This window comes from Penaeus japonicus, unplaced genomic scaffold (assembly GCF_977035675.1).
Source record: "Penaeus japonicus unplaced genomic scaffold, GWHDUDI00000001_assembly GWHDUDI00000019, whole genome shotgun sequence".
NCBI classification, from domain to species: Eukaryota; Metazoa; Arthropoda; class Malacostraca; order Decapoda; family Penaeidae; genus Penaeus; species Penaeus japonicus.
Window position 1 is genome coordinate 18,554,794 of NW_028234421.1, and position 5,000 is coordinate 18,559,793.

General features: G+C 40.5%; 1 protein-coding gene across 6 annotated transcripts in view; it reads left to right on the forward strand.

Moving 5' to 3' along the window:
• LOC122259968 (substance-K receptor) overlaps positions 1-5,000 on the forward strand; it is a 28,154-nt gene that overhangs the window by 12,874 nt on the left and 10,280 nt on the right. For all 6 annotated transcript variants that reach the window (XM_043026980.2, XM_086547471.1, XM_086547472.1 and 3 more), the window contains 4 exons: positions 397-628; positions 886-1,073; positions 1,714-1,803; positions 3,154-3,291. In XM_043026980.2, the coding sequence (XP_042882914.1) occupies positions 397-628; positions 886-1,073; positions 1,714-1,803; positions 3,154-3,291 (648 nt within the window). The remainder of the gene's footprint in view (positions 1-396; positions 629-885; positions 1,074-1,713; positions 1,804-3,153; positions 3,292-5,000) is intronic.

Below are 5,000 nucleotides of genomic sequence, written 5' to 3' on the forward strand. Positions count from 1 at the left end.
GATGGATAGATAGGTGGATAGGAAGAAAGACAAATGTATAGATTGATAGATATATAGATGGGTAGATATATATGGAGTCAGATATATAGATGGGTAAATAGATATATAACTGGATGAATAGATAGATGAGGAGATAGATAGATAAATAAATATGTATGTGTGTGTCTGTTTAAAGTGTTCATGTATATATCCCGTATGCCTGTATGCTTGTCCTCAAACAAGTATATATTTATACACGTTTCTGACCACACTCATATGCAGGTGCGTATATCCTCCATACACACTTCTCGAACACACACAGCAAACTCAACCGCAAAATGACACAAATAACACACTCCCCAAACGAAAACCTAAGCTTAAAAAAAACAAAAACTATTTTTCTCTCGTCGTCAACAGATATGTCTCATGGCGCCCGTCGTTCTTCTGTCTCTGTTCGGAAACCTGTCCGTCATAGCGGTGGTCTACCTGAGCGCTTCTCTCCGTTCCACCGTTAACTACTTGCTCGTCAACCTCGCTATCGCCGACTTTCTGTTTACCCTTTTCTGTTGGCCTCTCGTTATCAACAGGATCACGCACCCGCTATACGTTCTTGGGCGTTACATCTGCAAAATCAATGTCCTGGTGGAAGGTGTGTAAGGATAGGTGGATAGATATATGGATAGATAGATAAGAGAATAAGTAAGTAGGTTGACGTATTGATAAATCCGTAGGTAAATTTATCAAGGATTTATATCAAGGGTCAAAATTAAAAAGAGAATGAAATTGGAGTCGAGATGCGAATCAATTGCAAAAAGGAAGAAAAAATGTCCAAACCTCGAATGAAATGAGATTTTTCCCTTTCTTTTCTTCCCACCATGGCAACCTGATGACCTACTCTGACCTCAGTGACCTCCGTTACGGTGTCGGTGCTGACGCTGGCTGCCGTGGCCTGCGACCGCCTCTACGCCGTGACCATGCCGATCCGCGCACGCAACGCCACCTCCTTCCCGTCGGTGGCCATTTCGGCCATCTGGGCCATCTCCGTGGTCGTGGCTCTTCCCAGCTTCTACATGAGGGACCTGCAGGTCGTAGAGGTAAAGAATGCAACAGCGATTCAGTAGAAAGTATTCATGTAAACATCCATTGTTTACGTCCTGTCTGCAACGTTGTAAACAATTGGTGTTTACTTGTCCATTGTTGAAAGTGGGAATGAGGACGATCGCCTAACACAAGGTTAACAAGGATGATGTTTATCGAGGATATGTTGAGTAGAATGCAGGCTGGCCGCCGTGGCTGAAGGGACTGCTCGACTGGAAGGCTGGAGTGTGAGGTAGTAGACCCAAGTGTCACCTTTTTTCGTGTGGTTGATGGCTAGGTGGCGCTTGAGGAAGAAGTGTCACTGCGTGGTCAAGCGGACCCTGGGTGGATGTGTCGTGTGGGGAGGGAATGTCATGGTGTAATATGCAGACAAGGATGCTTATGTGACTCTTTTTTTTCTGTCTTTCTGTCTGTCTTTGGGTGTCTCTTTCTCCCCTCTCTCTCTCTCTCTCTCTCTCTCTCTCTCTCTCTCTCTCTCTCTCTCTCTCTCTCTCTCTCTCTCTCTCTCTCTCTCTCTCTCTCTCTCTCTCTCTCTCTCTCTCTCTCTCTTTCTATGAACACGCTCATATACAGTATATGTTTCTTAGGGAAAATCTATAATTACCCGCGTAAGAGTTTTTTTCCTTTGTGCCCAAGTTGAGTGATCTCACACTGGAGAGTTGCACAGACGTCGACCACTTGTGCACCGAAGCCACTCGTCGCGCCTTCCGCTACTACCATGTTCTGGTAAGGATCATGCTAATAACGTATATATATATATATATATATATATATATATATATATATATATATATATATATATATATATATACATAAACATATACATATAATATACATATAGATAGATATATTTAATATGTATGTATTATATATATATATATATATATATATATATATATATATATATATATATATATATATTAATATATATATCTATATATGTTGTGTGTATATATATATATATATATAATATATTATATATATATATATATATAATATATATATATATATATAATACTATATATATAATATATATATATATATATATATATATATATATATATATATATATATATATATATATATATATATATATATATATATATATATATATATATATATATATATATATACATATATATACATATATATATATACATATACACACACACACACACACACACACATATATACATATATATATATATATATATATATATATATATATATATATATATACATAAATACATACATACATACATATATATAAATATATCTATCTATCTATCTATCTATCTATGTATATGTTTATGTATATATATATATATATACATATATATATATATATATATATATATATATATATATATATATATATATATATATATATATATATATACATATATATATACATACATATACATACATATATATATAATCTATCTATCTATCTATCTATCTATCTATCTATCTATCTATCTATCTATCTATCTATCTATCTATATATATATATATATATATATATATATATATATATATATATATGCATATGTACATATATATGTATATATATATATATATATATATATATATATATATATATATATATATATATGTATATATATATATATTATATATGTATATACATGTATATGTATATACATGTATATATATATATATATATATATATATATATTATATATATATATATATATATATATATATAAACATATATAGTGTATGTATATGAATATATCCTCTTCGGTTCGTTTCGGTCACCCGAAGAGGAAGTCAACAGGAAGTCAAAACGAGAGGAATTTCATTTACGTTCATACTGTCACTGTCTTATCAATATATGAATGAATGCTACCCTATTTACTTTTTATTTCACAAAAAAAATATTCACTACGATAATGCGCCTGTGGTAATTAATACATCAATCCGAATATATTGAAAAAATTCCCAATAATCTCCCCCTTTGCACCATTCTCACCCAATACCTGTACAGACAGCGCCTCTGTTTATCTTTTAAGTGGCGCAGCAAAGTGCACTGACTGCTTGCTTGCCCCTCGACAGCTGGTGCTGATTCTGTTCTTCGTGCCCGGTGCAGTGATGGTGCTGGCATACACTGTCATCGTGTGGAAGTTATGGTGCGTCAGAGCCAGCACTCTGAGCGAGAATCAGCCTCTGCAGCATCTCTGGGCCAGGCGGAAGGTTTGGACACTGTGAGGCAGTGAGGGAGTGAGTGAGGGAATGAGGGATTGAGGGAGGGACTAAAGGAGTGAGTGAGGGATTGAGGGAGGGACTAAAGGAGTGAGTGAGGGATTGAGGGAGGGACTAAAGGAGTGAGTGAGGGAATGAGGGATTGAGGGAGGGACTAAGGGAGTGAGTGAGGGATTGAGGGAGGGACTAAAGGAGTGAGTGAGGGAATGAGGGATTGAGGGAGGGACTAAAGGAGTGAGTGAGGGAATGAGGGATTGAGGGAGGGACTAAAGGAGTGAGTGAGGGAATGAGGGATTGAGGGAGGGACTAAAGGAGTGAGTGAGGGAATGAGGGATTGAGGGAGGGACTAAAGGAGTGAGTGAGGGAATGAGGGATTGAGGGATTGAGGGAGGGACTAAGGGAGTGAGTGAGGGATTGAGGGAGGGACTAAAGGAGTGAGTGAGGGATTGAGGGATTGGAGGAGGGAGTATGGGAATGAGGGAGTGAGTGAGGGAATGAGGGATTGAGGGAGGGACTAAAGGAATGAGTGAGGGAATGAGGGATTGAGGAGTGAGGGAGTAATGAGGATTGAGTGAGGGAAGTGAGGGAATGAGGGAGGGAGTGAGGGAGGGACTAAAGGAGTGAGTGAGGGAATGAGGGATTGAGGGAGGGTGTATGGGAGTGAAGGAGTGAGTGAGGGAATGAGGGATTGAGGGAGGGACTAAAGGAGTGAGTGAGGGAATGAGGGATTGAGGGAGGGAGTATGGGAATGAGGGAGTGAGTGAGGGAATGAGGGATTGAGGGAGGGACTAAGGGAGTGAGGGAGTGAGTGAGGGATTGAGGGAGGGACTAAAGGAGTGAGTGAGGGAATGAGGGATTGAGGGAGGGAGTATGGGAATGAGGGAGTGAGTGAGGGAATGAGGGATTGAGGGAGGGTGTATGGGAGTGAAGGAGTGAGTGAGGGAATGAGGGATTGAGGGAGGGACTAAAGGAGTGAGTGAGGGATTGAGGGAGGGACTAAAGGAGTGAGTGAGGGAATGAGGGATTGAGGGAGGGACTAAGGAAGTGAGTGAGGGATTGAGGGAGGGAGTATGGGAGTGAGTGAGGTAATAAGGGATTGAGGGAGGGACTAAAGGAGTGAGTGAGGGAATGAGGGATTGAGGGAGGGAGTATGGGAATGAGGGATTGAGGGAGGGAGTATGGGAATGAGGGATTGAGGGAGGGAGTATGGGAGTGAGTGAGGGAATGAGGGATTGAGGGAGGGACTAGGGGAGTGAGTGAGGGATTGAGGGAGGGTGTATGGGAGTGAGTGAGGGAATGAGGGATTGAGGGAGGGACTAAGGAAGTGAGTGAGGGATTGAGGGAGGGACTAAAGGAGTGAGTGCGGGAATGAGGGATTGAGGGATTGAGGGAGGGACTAAAGGAGTGAGTGAGGGAATGAGGGATTGAGGGAGGGACTAAAGGAGTGAGTGAGGGAATGAGGGATTGAGGGAGGGAATGAGGGATTGAAGGATTGAGGGAGGGACTAAGGGAGTGAGTGAGGGATTGAGGGAGGGACTAAAGGAGTGAGTGAGGGATTGAGGGAGGGAGTATGGGAATGAGGGAGTGAGTGAGGGAATGAGGGATTGAGGGAGGGTGTATGGGAGTGAAGGAGTGAGTGAGGGAATGAGGGATTGAGGGAGGGACTAAAGGAGTGAGTGAGGGAATGAGGGATTGAGGGA